The sequence below is a fragment of the Eumetopias jubatus genome, unplaced genomic scaffold (genome assembly GCF_037043125.1).
Source record: "Eumetopias jubatus isolate StellerSeaLion01/CBP00866 unplaced genomic scaffold, mEumJub1_p1.0 scaffold_4, whole genome shotgun sequence".
Classification (NCBI taxonomy): Eukaryota; Metazoa; Chordata; class Mammalia; order Carnivora; family Otariidae; genus Eumetopias; species Eumetopias jubatus.
In genome coordinates this window covers 70,269,839-70,291,215 of record NW_028274810.1, presented here as the reverse complement: position 1 = coordinate 70,291,215, position 21,377 = coordinate 70,269,839, and the positions used below count along the sequence as shown (strand labels likewise).

General features: G+C 42.2%; 1 protein-coding gene across 2 annotated transcripts in view; it reads right to left on the bottom strand.

The window, feature by feature from the left end:
- Positions 1-19,229, bottom strand: part of EFCAB14 (EF-hand calcium binding domain 14) — a 39,444-nt gene extending 20,215 nt beyond the window's left edge. The window contains exons 1-3 of one of the 2 annotated variants that reach the window (XM_028123267.2): positions 18,080-19,229; positions 16,459-16,607; positions 9,856-10,001 (exon numbers count right to left, since the gene is read on the bottom strand). In XM_028123267.2, coding sequence (XP_027979068.1) covers positions 9,856-10,001; positions 16,459-16,607; positions 18,080-18,261 — 477 coding nt within the window. In that variant the 5' untranslated portion in view covers positions 18,262-19,229. The remainder of the gene's footprint in view (positions 1-9,855; positions 10,002-16,458; positions 16,608-18,079) is intronic. The other variant, XM_028123266.2, reaches the window with a different exon arrangement.
- Between the last annotated feature and the right edge of the window lie 2,148 nt (positions 19,230-21,377).

The window sequence follows — 21,377 nt, the reverse complement described above, 5'->3', positions numbered from 1 at the left end:
TTTTGGTAAAAAATAACACCTTGGTTATTTACTGAACTTTTGTTCCTGACCAAGTGGGAACATACATTATAAAGTAAAAGCCCATCATCACAAAATACAGTCTACAGGAACTTGGACAACACTTTAAACTACTTGGGGATTTGGTTTTGGTTTAACAATGTGATTAATATTTCAAACTCAATAGCTCAACCAAAGTACTACTCTGTATCTGAAGGGACTCAATAAATACCCACTGACGCGCTGACTGATGCAGTACACGTATTAAAATAGGAATTGAATAAAAATAAAATGTGTCTTCCCTTCTGCTATGTAGGGGTAGAATTCTAAATAGCTGGACTTCTCTCTTGAATGAGGACTGGGGGAACTTGTACAGGCGGCTGAGATCATATTCTAACACCTTTGCAGTGTGGCTCAAAACATTCTTAAAAGATTCTTCATTCCAAACTGATTTCCTGCCCCCAAATTCTAGGATAAGGACACAGATCTACTAATAGCAATTATATTCAGAACGGCCTCACAGAGTAACCAGTGAAGTTTCTGGGCACCTGTTATTTGCCTAACACTGTGGCGGGCAGCAGATGGATAGCAGACAAAGTAAACCTGATCCCTTCTTCTTCCCTCCGACCAGTGCTGGGCACTGCTGCAAGCACTGTGGAGACAGTGGCCAACAAGACCACGAGGTTTTGCTCTCAAGGAGCTTACATCCTAGTAGAAGGTGAAAGAAAAACAAGGAAAGTATCAGATTAACTACTAGCAAAGAATTTCAACAGAGTTCCTGGAGCAAGCAGCAGCGTGTTCTGAACCATGGAGTCCGGTAAGAAGCCCAGGAGCTCAATAACTCAGGCCTCTTTCCTTCTTTCCTTTTAGGAGGGGTACGTTCACGAGCTTCAGGCCATTTTTCATTCATTCATTACTGCAACAAATGAGCCCTATTCCATACCAGTGATCTTGTGGTATTTACATTTTAGTGTAAGGAGACAGACAATTTTATATAAGAAAAACACTGGATGGTGGGGTGCATTAGAAGAAAATTAAAATAAGGTGATCTGATTAGTGACTGGGGAGCTACTTTAGATTAGATGATCAGAGAAGGCTTCTATAAGGAGATGAAATTTTGGGGTGCCTGTGTGGCTCAGTTGGTTGAGTTATTGCCTTTGGCTCAGGTCATGATCCTAGAGTCGCAGGATTGAGTCCATGTTGGGCTCCCTGCTCAGCAGGGAGTCTGCTTCTCCTTCTGACCCTCCCCCATCTCATGTTTGCTCTCTCTCTCTCTTTCTCTCAAATAAATAAATAAAATCTTAAAAAAAAAAAGAGGTGAAATTTGAACGGAGATCTTAGTAACAAGGACTTAGTCAAAGACTGAATGAAATACATTTCAAAGCAGAGAAAATTGTTAAGACAAATGTCCCAGGGCAGGGAAGAGCTTGGCATATTTGAAGAATAGAAAGAAGGCTTGGTGGCAGGAACATATAATGTGAGTGAGAAAGGGGGAGGAGGAGGGAGAGACGGAGGGAGGGAGGTAGAGAGAGAGGTAGAGGGGTGGAGGTACGTAGGTAACATTAAAGAAATAATTACTAGATGTGATAATAACAAAGTTCAAAGAAAAGAATATTTGTGTAGGCTGAAAGGGACAGGCTTCACTGAAGTGGGACTCAAATTAGACTCTGACGGAGAAGTAAGCCTTTTATATATAAAAATAAAGCAGGTTTTCTTTCTAGGTTAAATAGGTAAGTGTGGCATTAGGAAATAGGTAGGGAACAACAGCATGAATAGGCCCAGGAATACCTTTTCTTCATGGCCTTTTTCGAAGTGACAATGATTTATTTATTTGTGTGATGACTTGATTAAGGATTCTCTCTTCCACTAGACTGTAAGCTCCATGACATCACGGACCATGTCTATTTCAGCATTTTCCATAATATGCCTGGCACACAGACAAGCATCAGTAAGTATTCACTGAATGAAGGTGTGGCTGAGAAAGAATACCCTGTCTAGGAGGGACAGTGAGAAGACTAGTCCAAGCACAGTAGAGGGTAGAGGCTAGGAAGGAGGAGATAAGCCTAAATAAGGAGTCAACTAATTTTTCTCACTAAAATGGCTGAAACAATAAAAACTGTTTAACAACAATCATCTCATAGGGATTTATGAATGTTTTAAAATATATCTACAAATTTTCTGATAGTCTTTCCCTTCAACAAGTGGAACCTAATCGCCTTCCCTGGAATGTGGCCTGCCCCAGTGACTCACCTGCAGCCAATAAAGTGGAAGTGACAATGGGCAACTTTGGAAACTAGGGCTTCTTCTTTGCTCCCTTTTGGATCACTCACTCATGGAAGCCAGCTGCTCTGTTGTGAGAACACGCAAGCAGCCCCGTGGAAAAGCCCATGTTGAGAGGAACTAAGACCTGTGGCCAACAGCCATGTGAGTAAAGATCCTCCAGTCCCAGGGAAGTCTTCAGATGATGCAGCCTTGGCCTAGATCTTAAAGGCAACCTTAGAGAGATCCTAGCCAGAACCATTGAACTAAGCAGCTCCCAAATTCCTGACCCAGAGAAACTCTGAGGCAATAAATGCTTGTTGTGTTTGGGACAAATCTAACACAGCGAAAGATGACTAATACAGGCAACGAGGATTAAATGAGATATATTAACTAAAGCTCTTTTTTTTTTTAAGACTTTATTTATTTATTTGACAGACAGAGACACAGCGAGAGAAGGAACACAAGCAGGGGGAGTGGGAGAGGGAAAAGCAGGCTTCCTGTGGAGCAGGGAGCCTGATGCGGGGCTGGATCCCAGAATCCTGGGATCCCATGACCTGAGCTGAAGGTAGATACTTAACGACTGAGCCACCCAGGCGCCCCTATAACTAAAGCTCTTAGTACAGTACGTAGTACAAACAAAATACCAAATCAGTGTTAGCTCTTTAACTGTGAAATTTAATAAGCACTTAAATATGTCATTCTCTATAAATGCTCCAAAATATTCAGACGAATCTTCAACATTCCAACTCTATTTAAAATGAAAATGGGTGAGAAACCTCAGCCCACAGAGAGATACTCTCAGCAAACTATAAACCTCTTAAGAGTATCAATTACATCACAGAGATTGTTTTAATCCATACCTTTAAAAAGATATGAATAATACTGAGGTTTGAAAAGGACTTAAAGGAGGGGTGCCTGGGTGGCTCAGTTGTTAAGTGTCTGCCTTTGGCTCAGGTCATGATCCCGGGGTCCTGAAATCAAGCCCCACATTGGGCTCCCTGCTCAGTGGAGAGCCTGCTTCTCCCTCTCCCACTGCCCCTGCTTGTGTTCCTTCTCTCACTGTGTCTCTCTCTGTCAAATAAATAAATAAAAATCTTAAAAAAAAAAAAAAGGACTTAAAGGAAACAGGCATTTTTTTTTAAGATTTTATTTATTTTTTGACAGAGAGAGAGAGAGAGAGAGAGAGAGAGAAAGAGAGAGACAGTGAGAGAGGGAACACAAGCAGGGGGAGTGGGAGAGGAAGAAGCAGGCTTCCCGAGCAGGGAGCCGGACAAGGGGCTCGATCCCAGGACCCTGGGATCTTGACCTGAGCTAAAGGCAGACGCTTAATGACAGAGCCATCCAGGCGCCCCAGGAAACAGGCATTCTTATGCATTGTTAACGGGAATGTAAATTGGAGAAGACCTGTAAAAGGTTATGTAGGAGTATCTGTCAAAATTTGAGTGTTTAGAGACGCCTGGGTGGCTTAGTTGGTTAAGCATCTGCCTTGGGCTCAGGTTACGATCCCAGTATCCTGAGATTGAGTCCTGCATCAGGCTCCTTGCGCAGCAGAGTCTGCAGCTCTCCCTGCCCCCTGCTTGTGCTTGCTTGCTCTCTCTCTCTCTTTGGCAAATAAAAATAAATAAATAAAAATTTGAGTGTTTATATCCTTTAATTTAGCAATTTCATTTCTAGAAATCTATCTACACATTACTTGCTCATGTACACAAAGATGTATGCACAAGAGTATTTACTGCTTCCCTATGTGTAATAGCAAAACACTAGAAACCATCCAAATGTCTATTGCTAAGGATGAGGAGATATATTATTATACATGTATATATTAGATATATTATATTGAATATATATACATATATATATTATTGTGTAGAACAATATACACTGAATGACTCCAGCCATTGGTCTCTCTCACACACACACATACACACACACTAATGCATAAGCTAATTCTTATTAAAGCTATTAAGATTTTCATAGAAAGGGGGCTAGAAGAATGCAGCCCAGACAATGGCAGTGGACATCTATGGAGACTGGCGATGTGTGTGTAATGGGGGAACATACAGAGATGGGGGTTGAAGGGGAATTTTCATAAAAGTTCCTATGTGTTTTATTGTTTAAACCTTATATAAGAATACATGCACGTATTATTCATAAAAGTTTAAAGACAAAAGATGGGAAAGAAATACACACATAGGAAAAAGACATCACAACTCCAGAAGCATTTAACAGATTTTCTAGGCTGGCCCTTTCTTCCATGACCTTCACTGGGCCTTCTAAGGCTATCTTAAAGTGCTCAATCATAAAGTTCGAGGAAGGAGGCCTTCCCTCAGGTATGTTTTACTCAGCACCCCAAAGTATGTATACAATTGACTCAATACCAACTTGATGGGCAAGAATACGGTTATTCCAAAAGCCCTATCAATTGTGTGGTTATCTTTTGGCCACCAAGGGAACAAACTGCTTCCACTGACAACTGGCCAGATCCTAAAAGACATAAGCTGTGTTCTGGGTGGAGTGATCTAGGTAGAAACTATTCTTCCAGGTACTACAATATCCTGAGGCTAATCAGAAGCATCTCAAGAACGGTATGGCCTCCCAAATGGCCAGTGTGGCTGGAGGCAGGTGCAAAACCAGAGGAGCAGGTGCAAGTCAATGCAAGTAGGATAAAGTGAAGTACTGTTCCAGTTCTCCCCATCCCCCAAACACCCCAGGCCTAGGGTATCAGCTGCTTCCCTGAAAGAGTATGCCCTGGAGAGCAGACCATTAACTCTCTAAATACCAAACATCACTTAGGACTTCTTACTCATTTATAAGACCTGAACCCACATTGGTCACTAGGACTCAGCCACATTCCCATAAACTGCAAGGCTGGATTCCATCTTTCAGCATAATCCTCTTGTAAGAGCAAAGAAGTGTCAGTATCTCTGGAAAAGTACAGCAAAGCTGTATGTGTAACTATAATGGAGAGACAAGGGGCACTCTCCTTTTACTAACTTTGGGACTGCTCTAGTCTCTGATAAACATTCTAGAATGTCAGATCAGATTCAAGCATTATAGAATTTATCTCTAAAAGTCACACAATATAGTTCAAAGAGTCTAAAAAGTTGAAAAGTTAAATAGAAACCATTAAGAAAAAAACCCTCATTCCAGCCAAAAGATGAATCATGACTTTTATGCATATTACATGACTTTTCATTAGCAGCATTAAAAATAACTACTGTAGACCATTTGCTTATTAGACCCTTTTATACTATAAAGTCTGAAATGCCACTTTTTTTTTACTTCGGGATTAAAATTAAGGATTCTTTAAATAGTAAGTAAAAGAGTTACTAAAACAGATAATCATCAATGATGAATGATTATGAGCCCCAGGGACCTGACATCACAGCCTTTCAACTTGATCTACTGAGCACTTACTGCATCCTTAATATAAAGATGTAAGGCAGAATGGAAAACTGGAAAGAAAACAGGCTCCTGGGCCTTAAATGTTTTAATATTAGCACTGCTACACAGCCGTGCAACCTTGAGCCAACTACTTAACCTCTTTGAGCCTCAGTTTTCTTATCTGTAAAGTGGAGATACCACCCCCTACTTCATAGGGCTATAGAAGCAAAAAAGATCTCACATGTAGTGCATCTAACTATGCCTGCACAAAGAAAACATTTAATGAATGGCAGCTTATCATCTCAATCGTCCTCATCACTGCCATCATCATGCTTAAAGCTCCAAGTACAGTGCATAACCTTCTAGTGTAATTAGATGCATACATAAATAACTATCATACAAGGTATCAGGACTGAGTGCCAAGAGATAGACAGTACATAGAAGGGCACTCAAGGTCCTTCTTGATATGGCTCTTGCTGACATATCCTTACTTCTGGCCTCTTTGCACCAAACTATAGCTATAATGAACTACTGAAATTCCCTGAATGCACTGTGTTTGTCATTTGTCTATTCTTTTGGACATACAGTAAATTCTTGTTATTCACAATAGTTATGCTCTGGAAAGTTGCAGCAAACACTGAATTAGTGATTACTGAACCACTGCTCCTAAGGGAAATACAGGGTTAGGTTCTTGAGAGCTGTCTGGTCACATTTTTGTCAACTGGTCAAAACAATATATAACCTTGTTTTATAGCCGTTTCTGTTTAAAGATGTCTTATTAAATATATATTGCTGAACTCATACCTGAAGCTTATCTAACACATGTATTTTCTCTGTAAGACACAACACAGCCTTGGGACGCCTGGGTGGCTCAGTTGGTGGCTCTGCCTTCGGCTCCGGTCATGATCCCAGGGTCCTGGGATCGAGTCCTGCATGGGCTCCCTGCTCAGCAGAGAGTCTGCTTCCCACTGCTTGTATGCGCTAACGTGCTCCCTCTCTCCGACCAAAAAAAAAAAAAAAAAGACACATCACAGCCTTCTTGCATTTAGGAGTACTAGACAGTACTGCAGCACTATACTACTAGGGGGACACTACAAGCAGTGCAATCACCAAAAAGCCCCCAGGAAGTATGAAAACAGTAATAAATATCGTTCAAAAAGGAAAGCTGTTTACAGTATGAGAGCAGAAACAAGGCAGTGTCATCTTGTTTGACATCAACTGGAAACACCTGTGTTGGGTGACTCACCTATTCTGCCACTGTATACCAGTTGGTGAAGGACTACAAAAGCATCACAAGTATAGATTTTGGGGTTACAAACAAATTTTAGCAAGTAGGCGAATTCACAAATACGGAATCTGCAAATGAGGATCAACTCTACTAATGTTTTACCTAGGACGCCCTTCTCTTTCTTCAGAATTCACCTGGCCAACTCTTATGTGCCCTTCAGGACTCAGCTTAAGATGTGAGAAGCCTTGCCTGGCCCCAGCCATTCTGGTTAGATAAATCCTTAAAAATGCCCCCCTAGCTTCTGGACCTGCTTCTTATTGCTCATCAGGCTATTTTACAATTGTTTATTTTTCTGTCACCTCCGTTTGGCTGTAAGAGCCTTGGCGGCAGGAATCATCATTTTTGGTTTTGAATCCAAGGCCTAATTCTATAAAAGCAGTTCATTAAACATTTGTTGAATTAACAGTCTTCAAAGAAGGGGGAGGACACTCCCTATACTGGTTGAGAATGGCTATGGGTATGAAATCAGAGGTTTCATGAATAAAACCGCAAAGTGAGTGAATTTTTAACTATTAGTTTAAAGGCTTTCAATGCAAAATTTGATTTTAACTTATTTCAAACTAATGGCTTTTTTTTTTCCCAGGTGGCATTAACTTCAACTCACATTGTGATAAGGACAGTTCTTGTTAAGTGATATGATCCATTTTCTTATTAAGCCACTTTGAACTGCTTTTTAAAAAATAATTTGCCAATAAGAGCATCTTAACTGACAGTTACCCTTAGACATAAAAACATAGAAATACCGATTTTATTTTTATAGCTATTCTGATTTAGGACAAATGCCTTTTACTTGAACAGACCATCAGATATGCATAACATTAATTTTAGAAAATCACTCAGAGACCGATGAGCTCCCCTTGGACCAACATAAAGCTCACTTCACTACCACCATCCTCCTGCACAGTCATTCCCCTCATCTCTGAAGATCTACAGAGACTAAAATGGAAAGGGTTTCAATTCAGTCTCTCCTTGTTTTATATATGAAGCCCTGGGACTGGAGTAAACTTTTCCTGCATACCTGCCTTCCCAGGTCCTTCTTGCATTAAAAATAAGAGCCAAACCAAGAACAAAATGATTCTTTTGTTGCTAGATTCCTGGTTAAAGAGGATTCAAAAGCCAAAATATATAGCAAAGATTTGAAAACCTGTATGTCCTCTCACACCGAGTGTACCAACTTCCCCTTTTGATTGTTCCCACAATAATGCTGATTTACATGAATGAGATGAGAAAGAGCTGACATTGACTCTTCATCTTGAAAGATCTCATCCCTACCTCAGAACAGCAATCTCCATGATGGACTCTCTCAGTGGAATCCATGGTTTGCCCCAGTGAGAGATGCTAATGAACTACTTCTCAGTGCTTCACTGTAGTCTATTTTCACTTGATATAATCTCTGACCAAACTGCTCATTTGCTCTATCAATAAAAGCAAGGCCACAATTTATCCTATTCTTTTTACAAAAGGGAGTGAGTACTGACTTTTCCCTAATTACTGAGAGTCCAAAGATAAATGATAACGAGCAAATACTGGGTGCTATAACCCACCAGTTATTTCATCAGTAATTTAAAAAAGTGCAATAGAACTGAATAGAAAATATCATAAAGCATACTAAGGGTAAATTATGGTTTTCAGAAACTTTTATTTTAGTTACACATATATGTATGTAGGGATGTGTTTAGTGGGTAATGACATAAAACATTTCTTTTTCTGGGTTTCGGGCAAAATCTGAAAGCCACTGTTGTAGCCCCTGATCCCTGATCTTAAGTGCTGACCTGCCCCGCCCCCCACTGCTGCTGAGAGCTGATGGTAGCTTCGGAAATGTGTGTAAGCACTTTTATTCAAGCACAGTGCTCCCTGCCAATGGCTGATTCTGAACTTTGGGACTCCATTTCGAAGAAGAGAATATCTGCTTAGCCCCAACGAAAATGGTATATCAATTTTTAAAGATTGATTGATTGATTGATTTGCCAGAGAGAGAGAGAGTGAGAGAACACAAGCAGGGGGAGCGGCAGAGGGAGAGGGAGAAGCAGGCCCCCCACTGAGCATGGAGCCCAATGCCAACGTAGGGCTCGATCCCAGGACCCTGGGATCATGACCTGAGCCAAAGGCAGACGCTTAACTGAGCCACCCAGGTGCCCCAAGGTATATCTATTTTTAAGCACTTTGAGGGTGTAGCATTCATTTGGTACTTGAGTCTTCTTGCCAGTGCACATCTTTTCTAACTAAACAGCAAAAACTGAGGACAGAGGCTACAGTACCTAGTGACAACTCTAGCACCTTATACACAGGAGATGCTCAATTAACATCGTGTGCATTAGCCCTTTCCCTCTAGCAGAATCCCTCTTTTGGAATCAATGCCTACTGAGATCTGGCCAACTTAGGGGCTGAAAAAGTTTTTGCTCTAGGCTTGCTTGCCTGGCCAAGGTATTTAACCAACTCTGCTACCTCCTCCTGTACTAGTCTAGAATAACTATCATTAGCTACAGATGGTTTACAGATTTGTTTTACTACAGTGTATAGCACTACACCCAAGGCTGCATCTGTAAGTTTGTGAACGTTATTAAACAAAGTAAGCTCTCATTGTCTAATATAAGTAGACTACCCATTTTTCTTTGAGGTTAGAATGACACTCTTTATTTGATACTTACACTGCTCCTTAGGAAAAACTGACTCAAGAATTTCCAACTCCCTCCAAACTACTCTACTTGATAAAACTGTTCTTTGCAGAAAGGGCTAACATCTTATATATTTGGTAAATGCATACTATTACCCATTTTACCTGACCTTAATGTGCTGGGATCACAGTATGCAAAACATCTCAAAAAGTAAAACAATCAGAGGTGAGCGCTCTATACCTATAAATTCATACTGAACAAAACTAAACATTCACAGCTTACACAGAAATAAAATCACACATTTGCTACCTGCTTATTCATTTCTGTGATGTTTATCCAGACTTTGTTCAAGCCCAGCTCCCCAGATTCAATCTTCTCGAGTTGTTTTTGTTCGCTGAGTAGTTCTTCATTAAGTTTGGGAATTTCTTGGAATGAACTTTTCTGATTAGATTCCACTAAAAGCAAAAATAAGAATTATAATAAATAACCACATACTACTCCCTTGACTCCAAGATGAAAAAATGATCTTACAGTAGGAAGGAAATAGAAGTCAATCCTGGTAGGATGACTGAATTCCTATCTACCAGCTACACTGTTTTTTAAAATTTATGTAAATATATAATTTTAATACTAAAGCACCATTTTAACTGGGGCTACTTCACTACTGGGGGTACAACTTTTAAAAGTCAGATGGCTAAAAATGACAACAAAGTATCAGCAGAAAGAGTTGGACTCTGTAATTTACTGTGATCCTGAGTAAATTACTCAAATTCTTTGAGCTCAGTTTCCTCATCTGTATGACAGAGATAAAATATACTTTACAGGATTTTTAGAATTAAGTGAAAGAATAGTTGTAAAGTACTAAACAGGGCTGAGCAGGCATACAACAAGTGATAAATAAATACTAATTATTAACCAGAGCAATTAAGGAGCCTTGTGATTAGTCAGTGAAGATTTATAAACCTTACTCCATTAATGCTCAAGGTGATGTCAAAAGTTATATCCCTAAATGATTAAATCTAACTTTTTTCTCTCTCAAACTGGTAAAATGCAAGATGGGTTCTTAACCACCTTTCAAGTGCTATTATGAGGATTATGATTTTAAATTTTCATAAACAGCAAACAGTGTTTTCTTAGATCTTAAATCAACCCAAAAGCTCAAAGTGAAATAGAAGATAAAGGAACATGTTAGGTGAAGTGTAGGCTGATATTTGGCTTTCCTTTGGAAAACAGTATCTCCTGACTGGTTTAGAGATTTGCCAGCCTGAAGGCAGAGGCCTGAAAGAGTGCTTTCTCTTCTGTCTTTAAAAAGTATTTTTCCTTTTTATGAAAAATAAAATACTGATCATAGCTGGTCCTCCAGAATAAAACCCACATCATTTTTTTTTTAAAGATTCTATTTATTTATTTAATTGACAGAGAGAGAGAGAGAGACAGCGAGAGAGGGAACACAAGCAGGGGGAAGGTAAGAGGGAGAAGCAGGCTTCCCGCGGAGCAGGGAGCCCGATGCGGGGCTCGATCCCAGGACCCTGAGATCAGGACCTGAGCTGAAGGCAGTCGCTTAACCTACTGAGCCACCAAGGCGCCCAAAACCCACATCATTTTTTTTTAAAGCTACAGATTGCCTGATTAGTTGTTATATACTTTCTTTAAAACCAAAAAAACTGGCATACAGGACAGATATAAAACAATTTACTAAAATTTAAGTGCCATGATTTTTTTTTTGTTCCTCTCTGTGGGGTCAGCATTTGGAATACACCTGGCACATTTTAGGCACTCAGTAAGTATCACTGACTGCATAAATCTGGCCTTTGCTTACCTCTCAACCACATTTCTCATCACTTTACCTTCCTCTTCAATCTGTTTTCTGGTAAAGTGGATTTTCCAGACACACCAACCTTTTTAAATCTCAGTGACTCTATACACACTATTCTTTCTGCCTAGATGCCCTTGGCTTGCCCCTTCTCCATTTCTGTTACCTTAGCCTAGTTAGTTCCTTTTAAGATTCACCGCAAATAGCTGGGTTCCCAGGTTGGATGCCCACCACCACTCACCATTCCAAACTCTATCTAGCACTTAACACACTGTGCTATAACTATTTACTCATGTGTCTCCTTTACCAGAGTAAGAGAGAGAAAGAGTTGCTTAAGGACAAAGACCAGGACTTATTTGTCATGTATTTCCAGGGCCCAGCACAGTGCCAGGTATATAGAAGCACTCCAATGCCTTTCTGGGAAATAACTGTAGGGTATGAAATGCAGTTAATGTTGTCCTATTAAGTTAAACAAAGAAAATTCAATCAAACAAACTCAACGACAAAAAATCCCCGCAAAACTCAGGGGCGGGGTAGTGGAGGTATCCCTGCCAGAAATAAGCCCACTCTCCCAAAATTCAGATTTTTTTGTTTTTTAAGATTTTATTTATTTATTTGACAGAGAGAGACACAGGGAGAGAAGGAACACAAGCAGGGGGAGTGGGAGAGGGAGAAGCAGGCTTCCCGCTGCGCAGGGAGCCCGATGCAGGGCTCGATCCCAGGACCCCGGGATCTTGACCTGAGCCAAAGGCAGATGCTTAACGACTGAGCCACCCAGGTACCCCTAGAATTATTTAAAAAAAAAAGATATTTTTATTAATTTTTCAAAAATATGCACGAAAGGATTTCTTTATAAATTTACACTGGTTTCAGGAATTTTGTCAGTATAAATTAATACTGTAATAGTAAGAAAAGAAAGGGGCACCTGGGTGGCTCAGTCGGTTAAGCATCTGCCTTCGGCTGAGGTCATGATCCCAGGATCCTGGGATCGAGTCCCGCATCGGGCTCCCTGCTCAGCAGGGAGTCTGCTTCTCCCTCTTACTCTGCCACTCCCCATGCTTGTGCTCTTTCTCTCTCTGTCAAATAAATAAAAAAATCTTAAAAAAAAAAAGAGTAAGAAAAGAAAAATGATTTTCTTTTACATTTTCAGTGAGGTTGTAAAGTAAAACTTATCCCACACATTTCTGCTATTCTCAGGTGGTCAAATGTCCCAAATGGGGGTGGGGGTGGGGGTTTCTGTCCCATGGTCTATACGAAAGAAGTAGAAGGTAGAAGTAGAAGAGGAAATAAGACAAATACATAAATAACCTGGGTTGCAGTTATTAACTAACAAACATATTAAGCTAACAAGCCCTGAAAACCCTCTGGATACTTAGGATTGTATGAGCCAAGAGAGGATCATTTTCATTATATGACTTGGGGCTTTTTAGGAGAGAGTAGCCTAGTCAAGGCACTTTGGCTACATAAATGGGAGGAAGCGTAGCAAACAACTTATCATAATTTATGTTCTTTCAACATGGAAAGCAACTCATTTAAAATCTAGTATATTAATACTCAAAAGAACTTACCTAGTTCTTTTCCTGATCTCTAAGACCAGGAAGTAGAGATTTCTGCATACACTCTTTAGACAGAACACATACAATGCTAACAGCAATATTTTACACTTAAACGCCTTTAGTTTGCAATAAACTTTTATGTAATCATTCAACTTGTTATCGAGTCCCTATCATGTGCCCAGCCCTGCACTCAGCACTAGTGCACGCTGAAGACCCTGAGGCTCTCAGTCTGGGTGGGATGGGGCATGGGGGGCAAGATGTCATCACAGAATTACTATGCAGTGGAATGGATGGTATGACAGAGAGATGCCCAAAGTGCTCTGGGAGCATAAATATGTCTTTGGGTTTTATGGATGGGAAAATGAAGGCTCAAAAAGAAGTGACTTAGGGTGCCTGGGTGGCTCAGTTGGTTAAGCGACTGCCTTCAGCTCAGGTCATGATCCTGGAGTCCCAGGATCAAATCCCGCATCGGGCTCCCTGCTCAGCAGGGAGTCTCCTTCTCCCTCTGACCTTCCTCCCTCTCATGCTCTCTCTCTACTAGCATTCTCTCTCTCTCAATAAATAAAAATCTTTAAAAAAAAAAAAAGAAGTGACTTATCCACATTTTACAGCTAGTAATGAGCAACCCAGGATTCGACAGTCAAACCTTCTGCTCTTAGGACCAGCACTCTCTCTAGTATACTCCAGCTGTCAGCCACTTACACCCTAATGCCCTCATTACCACAATTTTTAAGTTCTGTACTAAATGACCAACTGCTACCCTGCCTGTGTGACCGAAAAGGAAACGGCCTGATTTATTCTTTCCTTCTTTTCTAAATTCTCTTCCCCCACCTAGCATTTCATTGTTGAGTCATAGGGAGAGATGGTTGAGAACAGAGTCTTCCTTAGAATAATTGTGGAGGTCTTCGGAAGTACCTGGTTCTGGAAAGAATACTAAGTTTCAAGACCAGTGAGTACCTTCAGCTTAAGGATCAAGTTATTCCTTGACCACAAGGAAAAATACCAAGTCTATCTGCTTTGCTTTCTATTTCAGATATTCCAGCAATCCTGCCTCCTTTCCTGACAAGTGCCTTTGAAAATTTATTGAAATAAAGAACAAGGGCTCCGAATTTCTCAAAAAGGTATTAAAGCCAGACCAGCAGGTGGTCTTCTTTGAATCCATGACTTCACTGTAGCTCAGTTGGTTGGGCGACTGCCTTCGGCTCAGGTCATGATCCTGGAATCCCGGGATCGAGTCCCACATCAGGCTCCCTGCTCAGAGGGGAGTCTGCTTCTCCCTCTGACCCTCCCCCTTCTCATGCTCTCTCTCTCTCTCATTCTCTCTCTCAAAATAAATAAAATCTTTAAAAAAAAAATAAAAATAAACTTATTGAAACATATCTAAAGTAGAAATGTAATTCAAAGAAAGACTATTTAAGCTTAACAAGACTGACCTCATTTACTCAAGATGATCGTTTTCACAAAAAATTATCGTTCACGTGGTCCACAATGGTTCAGCCAATGGACTGACTATGCCCCAGGCTCCACCCCCTTGAAATCCTGCTTTAGACATTACAGGGCTGGCATTTCTATTGCAGCAAACGAAAGATGACAAAGCAGCTGGACTGACAATTCCAAATCTGCTTCATTCAGCTAGATGACAAATGTAATCAGGATCCCAGGGGACTGTTGCTCAGTGGTAGAAAGCAGGTCTCACAGTTCAGGGTACAAGTCCTGGCATCTCCTCAATATAGTGTTTCCAGAGATTGGTATTAACAAGTATTCAACAAATATTTGCTGACTGATTGTCACGTCTATTACCTGTATACACTTCAGACATACATTTCTTTTTTTTTTTAGATTTTTTATTTATCTATTTGACAGAGAGAGACACAGCGAGAGAGGGAACACAAGCAGGGGGAGTGGGAGAGGGAGAAGCAGGTTCTCCACCGCGCAGGGAGCCCCATGCGGGGCCCGATCTCAGGACCCCGGGATCATGACCTAAGCCGAAGGCAGACGCCCAACAACTGAGCCACTCAGGCGCCCCAAGATATACATTTCTAAAAAAAGAAATTCCCTGAAAAGCTCAGCTAAGGTATAAATTACATGGGTGTCCTGTAAACACAGGTAGAGAGCAGTCAGGGAAAGGAATCCCTGGAGGGTAGAAGTGAGCAAAGTTTTGAAACGTATAAATAAATAATTGCTATATGTGATCAAAACAAGCTGTAGCACAAACCGAGGAGGCCCAATTAATTACAGAGAGCTAAGGGCACAGACAGGTGTCTTTAGTGATTATTTACAGTTAAACATTGTTACTGAGAACCTCATTTCCAAGTTATGATTACCACTTACAAAGAAAACATGGCCTCAAAAACATTTTGCAATACTGGTATGGACAACCATTGAGGAAGAAAATTAACTAGAATACAAAATCTCATTCTTTCTTATACTGTACTCCCGATTCCACCAGTTGATTAAACATATAGGTCAAGACGATTCTGGCAGAGAATTGTGCTTTACCTTATTCCTTTCCTTGAATCAGAAGAAAATATTTTTTTCAAGCAACGTTACTAAGAACATCATTAACACAGTAACTAAGGATTAGCTGTCCCTAGGTCAGGTTCGGAACTTGAATAACTGCAGGCAGCAAAGAGAAGCTGGGGTGAAGGAAAGCCTGGAAGTTGTGATCTTCTAAGGCTTAAGATGGGAAGTGAGGACACAACTTTAATTCCAGTTCTGGGGCCAGATTTTGTTATGACGTTGAGAAAGCCTAATGGTCAGTTTCCCCAAGTGTTAATGCTGCTAAGTTTAAGGCATTTGTGATTAACTTGAAACTGGTTCTTTAGCTTCGAAAATTAACCCTTGAAACCTAGAACCAAAGATCTGTGTTGCTAAAGGAAGATAGGTCAAATGTAGCTGAAGCTACTCTGCAAACACACTTTTCAGATAAAGTACCGTGGATGTGGCAAAATACAACTTTGTAATTTAGAAACTATAAAACTCAACTTAAAAAGTCTCTTAAGCTTTAAAACTCATGAGACAAATATTTATTTGTCATTTGGTACACAGTAAGCACTCCATAAATGCTAGCTATTATTACTGTCCATTCCATACAGTTTTTCTTAAGCAGGAAATTGTTTGACAGACACTCCCACATTCTTTCTCAAATGGCCCTGTGAGGAGGAAGGAAATAGCCCAATGTTGCTATTGCCATTTCAAACTTGGGGAAGTATAAAGTGGCACAGGTGGAGGTTAACCAAGGTTCTAGACTCCTGGACCTTAGCACTTCCTTTTTGCACCTTAGGTGTTGACTGCAATGTCATTATTTCAGATGCTATTTGTCCTGATGGTGCATAAGCATTGTTTTTTGTTTGTAGGTTTAAAAACTAGCAAACAAACAAACAACTATTCCCACATTCCAGCTGACAGCTAAGAAAGAGTATAAGAAGGCTGGAAGGAATATATAATTGCTTCATCAGAGTGGGCAAAACTATTCAGCATGGTCCACTTTGTGGACCTAGAACCTGGAAACAAGGTAACACTCTGAAAAGGGCAACCACTTACTTGTTCTAAATTTTTCCTTGAGGGCATCCAGGTCCTCCTTCAGGGCAACTTGCATCCACACCAAGCCAACGCAGGCCACAACACAGGCGGCAAGGATGACAAAAGCACAGAGGGGATAACAGATCTTGCAGCATCGTAAATAGTCTCCCCTGATCATAAGAACAAATTCAACCAGGAATACAAGAGTGATTATGAGTACAGCTGTATTAGAAATAGCATGCATGTGTCACCATATAGCTATTTACAAGGGAACACTGGGTACCACATTCTTAAATCTGAACAGCAGACTGAAAGTGACTAAATAACATGACCCATGAAGAGCTCATCTTTTGGATACAAAGGTTTCAAACTTCACATGACAGAGAAAGAGATTCTGTGGGAATAGCAGCCCACAACCGTCATCATGGATTCATTCAGGTCTTTGGGGACAAGTTCAGGTTAGGAAAGTGTCAAGACCAGATCTTCTCTGCAATAAATTACAGCACTGTAATTTACCTATTTCTTGCTTTCCAACATGTATCCCCTCCTGGGGAGCCTGTTTCAGATTACTGAAACTTCATAAACTTTTGAGCAAGTTTTACTGCAAATGAATGAAAGAAATAGGAACTGTAGGTTTAAGTGGACACCTGGTGCACTCTAGCTTATTGGTTTAGAAGGCAGGAAACACGGAAGGCAGGAAACACGGAAAGGGGTTAGACTTCACACCAAACTTCAACTAACACTCAAGGTCTAAACTAACTCAACAGAGCAACTATCCTCGTGGAACTGTTCCATTTCATCAGACCTTCATATCCCAAATCTAAGATTGCCCTTAACTACTTAACCTGACAAAGCTCATTAGAAACCAAACTCTTCCTTTAACAAAATGAAAGAATAAAGACACTCAAAGAACAAAAACCTCAAAGGATTTAATCTCTTTCAGCACCCCAACCTTCTGCCTACCCCTTGCTTCCACATCCTCAGCACAATATTCTTTTCTTTCAGTGTGCTCCCTGAGAGGGTCCAAGGACACCTTCAAGGTTCCCTTCAGCCTTTTGCCCCCCTGTGCCCCAATTCCCAATGTCCTCAAAGCTCACTACTGGATTTGCCTAGTGGCTGCATCATCTAAAAGTGGTTTGGGAAGAAGCTGCCTCTTCTTTTTGTTTCCTACCCTCCACGTACTCTCAAGGCTCATACTTTTGTAAGTTCCTCACCATATCCCCTCACCTTCAAGATCTGGACTCATCAAGACTGCAAAGAATAACCTGAAGTCTTAAAGTCCCTGTCTCTACTACACTTTTAAAAATGGTCTAGTCCCAAAAGCTTCTTTGCTCCCGGGTAACTCTTCTTAGCTTTTCTGCCACTCCCAACTTGGTCTCTCTGGGCTCTTGGCACATTCCCCAAGTCAATATCTCCACCCTAGATTCAGAGTTCTTCCTACACTTACAGACAGATCTCTAACTTATCCTTCATTCAGAACCTGAGCTCATCACCCTAACATCTTTTCTTCCTGTTTGCCGTCCAAGGTCTACACTCTTTTTCCTTTCTAAGTACATCCTTCTTCTTCCTTTCAATTTTCCCCCTTGGTAGTATAAGGAAATGCATTTTCCCTCATCCCACCCCTCACCACTGCATCACTCACTTGACAAAACGAGAGCGATTTTCAACTAAACCGAATTCCTCTTCTTCCTCAGAGCTGGATTCAGAGTCTGAGTCAGGAGGCTCAGTGCGAAGGAGGCGGTGGCCTGAGCCTTTCTTGGGCTTCTTTCTCCGACTGTCCCCAGCCAAGCCGATCAATGCATTAAGCTCTTTGCGCTTCTTCATCTTTTTGTGTGGGGTGAGTGGTGCACCCACCCCTGAGCTGCCAGGTTCGTACCCGATGCCCAATTCTCTCGCTACCTTGGAGCTGCCTTCCAGGGTGGGGAATTTGGGCCAGAGCCCTGGGTCACTCCCACCCAGGGGTGGGACTGACCAGATCCACTGGGGGCTAGAGATTGGAGCCCAGAGGAAAGTGGAACTCAGATGGGTGGGGGATGTCACACAGAGATGGCCAGGGAGCTGGTGATAAAAATGGGTAAGGCTCTGGGCATGGAGTCTCAGATAAGAGGATGGCAAGGGGAGCAACCTTTATCTTCCGATAGGTATGTAATATTTCTAAGTGTGCTCCAGGAGCTGAGGAAGGACACACAGATGGGTGTTTTGGCCTTCCGGGGCAGGACTTCCAGTAGAGAGCGAAAAGAAACTTGTTCTTGAACGGGAGAAGGGGGGGTGGGTGCAGAGCTAGACAGTGAGAACGCGCTAGTCGCTCCCTAGCTGGAGAAGAGGCAGCAGAAAGGGGCTCGCAGCCGCTACAACCCCGACACAACTTGGGCGCCAAGAAAATGACGGTGTCTTGGTGTGATCACCGCTCTCCGGCCTCCGCCTTGAGTTTGAAGGGGGCCCGAGACTGAGGAAGGCCTAGAGCACGGCTCAGAGGGCTCAGCCTGCCAAGTGCCAGTCCCGCACCTGGGAGACCCCAGCCTTGCTGTCTGGGCCTGGGGGGTAGGGCGGTGCGGAGCGGCGACGGCGGCTCAGCCCACCTGAAGCGCTCCCGCCCAGAGTTTGAGGTGTTCTGGCTACTCTCGGCAACTCACACGCGCCGCCTCCACTCCAGCCGCGACTCCGGCCCCCGCTCCGGCTGCAGCCGCAGCTGCTCCCAACTTGCTGGTGGTGGTGGCGGCGGCGGCGGCCGCGGGCTCCAAACCCAGGCCATCGCTCCAGCCCCAGCTCACTTCCCCTTTGGCAGCAGCCGCCGGCGCCGCCTGCCAGTAAGCCGCGCTTCCATTGGCCGTTCGCCGGGTGACGTCACACCAGGGGCAGGAGTGGCGGCGGGAGGCGGGGCGTTAAAGGGGCCGTGGCTCCGGCGGGGGCTAGGTCCCGCCTACCGGTTGGGGAAGCCTCGCCCCCAGGAAGGCCACCTGGGATCTGCGGCTCACCTGTGCCGGGGCGGAGTTTTCTTTCGCCAGGAGCAGGGGTACTGGCAGGCAAAACACCCAGCTGCTCGACCTGCTTGGAAAGTTCCTCAGCCGCCAGACCCGCAGTTGTGATCTGGGCTGACACAGCCTAGAAGCTCCGCCCTTCTGACTCGCTTGCTGTTTTTGAAAAGTTTAGGCGTGGTACAGATTAATGACCCAGTTGAACACATTCATTCATTCCATAAATATTTATTGAGAGCTTACTACTTGTCGGAAGCAGCTCTGACACTGGGGACAGTGATGAACTAAATAACCACCTGCTTTTCTGCGTAGGATTGCCCCATTTAAAAAAAAATACAGGACACCAGGAAAACTTGAATTTCAGATCAACAACGAATTTTTTTTTTGAAGTATAAGTATATCCCATGCAACATCTGGGACATCTTCATAATGAAAAGTTAATTCTTTTTTTAATCTAAAATTCAAATTTAACTGGGTGTCCCGTCCCGTATTTTATCTGTCAACCCCATTTCTGCAGCTTATACTTTAGTAGGAGGAGAGCAACAATAGGCAAATACATTAAATGTCAGGAGGTGATGACTGTTATGAGGAAAATTGAAATATGATAAGGGGATAGGGAGTGGCTCACGATAAGGGGACTTTTGGTCAGATACTAGGAGGAAGGCAGGGAAGGAGTTGTGCAATGGCCTTGAGGAAGAAGTGACCTGGAAGATCTGGTGTGGCCGGACCTGAAGAACAAGGAGAGTGGTAGGAAATAAGGGCAGACAAGCATCAGGGGCCAGATCTTGTGGGGCTTTATGGACCATAGACCATAGGCCAAGAATTTGGGAAACCATTGGTGCTTAAAGCTATGTCAAAATTTCAGAAATATGGGGCGCCTGGGTGGCTCATTCGTTAAGCGTCTGCCTTCGGCTCAGGTCATGATCCCAGGGGCCTGGGATCGAGCCCCGCATCGGGCTCCCTGCTCAGCGGGAGGCCTGCTTCTCCCTCTCCCACTCCCCCTGCTTGTGTTCCCTCTCTCGCTGTGTCTCTCTCTGTCAGATAAATACATAAAATCTTTAAAAATAATTTTTTTTCAGAAATAACAGAAGTAAAACCAACAGATCATAGAGGTAGTAATTAGTAAAAGTGTATTGTGCACACACCAAAAAGACAGTTTGCAAACTAGGAGCACTCAAAGCAAATCTTGGAATTAGGCTCAGGGGTATATTGTTAAAGAGAAGCTCGAATAGTGACAAAGTAGTGACTGTTTATTCTTCACAGTGATTGATTATAAATACTAAAATTTTCTTAAGTGATAGGGAATTGGCCAGTGGTTACCTTATATCAACCTTGGGAAACAGTCTTAGTTTTGCTTATGATTTCCAGAGGCACAAGCAAGAAACAACCCAGGTCAAGTTACCCTTGCTAACTTAAAGCTAAATGAAGCTTTGTTTGTATGTTAAACTGACTTTTTCTGCTCAGGGAATTTTCAAGCCTGGTCTCCATTTGTTTTTTATTTTAATAATCTGCCCCCCTCGGCCATTGTCTCAGCGTGCTGAGAGTATGACCAATCAGTATAGCATTATTTTCTGTTACCACCATTGATGTAGTCAGGCCGAAAAATCACACATTCTGTGTTTCCACTAGTTGAGTCATCAGGCTGGAGGGCCACGTAGTTCCCATCTTCATCATTTATGTGATTATTGCTGATTTCATCCAGTTGTCTGATCCTGATGGCTACCATTTGGCATGTGAGTGGCTGCTGACAGGCATTTAAAACCCTCTAGAGCATACAACACACTAGGGAGGTTAATATGATGACTGTAAGGAAAACCATAACCAAGGACTGAGAAATTTCCCGGAGCAGAGATTCCCAGGAGCAAAGATTTAACCAACTAAATAACTCAAATGGGTTATAATCAGATTCATGTTTTACTTAAGCCTATCTACATTTTGAATAATGTGCAGTTGGGTTTCAGTTTT